Source organism: Plectropomus leopardus, unplaced genomic scaffold, assembly GCF_008729295.1.
Source record: "Plectropomus leopardus isolate mb unplaced genomic scaffold, YSFRI_Pleo_2.0 unplaced_scaffold52250, whole genome shotgun sequence".
NCBI lineage: Eukaryota > Metazoa > Chordata > Actinopteri > Perciformes > Serranidae > Plectropomus > Plectropomus leopardus.
In genome coordinates, this window is record NW_024657371.1 from 1 (window position 1) to 414 (window position 414).

General features: G+C 70.0%; 1 protein-coding gene across 1 annotated transcript; it reads right to left on the reverse strand.

The window, feature by feature from the left end:
• Positions 1 to 4: 4 nt before the first annotated feature.
• Positions 5 to 410, reverse strand: LOC121939600 (fibroblast growth factor receptor substrate 2-like; the record flags this gene model as incomplete). The annotated part of the gene is made up of 1 exon (XM_042482602.1): positions 5 to 410. A coding segment is annotated over one exon (406 nt), but the record flags the coding sequence as incomplete, so codon positions are not given.
• Positions 411 to 414: the final 4 nt, after the last annotated feature.

Genomic DNA, 414 nt, shown 5'->3' on the forward strand with positions numbered 1-414 from the left:
GGCTGACCCGGCAGCGGCGGCCGGCGGAAGTCAAAGTTGAAGATGGTGGGTCCATCGGCGCGGCGCCGGGCCGTCTCGGGCCGGTGGGCGCTGAGGGGCGCCGTGACGTTCTCCGTGTTGACGTAGTTGTGCGAGGACTCAAGGGCAGCGGACAGCGGGTGGGAGTAGGAGTGGTGGAGCAGGCCGTGGTGGGCATGGTGGTTGAAACCGTTGAGCGACGGCGTCTTGAGGCCGCTGCTGCCGCCATTCTCCTCGTCCTCCGAGCTCGGCTTCCTGGCCTCCCACACTGGCGGCAGCGCCGGCAGGTTCTCGTAGTCCAGCAGGGCAGTGCGCCGCTGGGCCGAGTTGTTGACATTCTGCAGGTCGGGGGTGAGGGGGGGCGGGCGGTGACGGCGAGCGGCCCCGGAGGGGTTG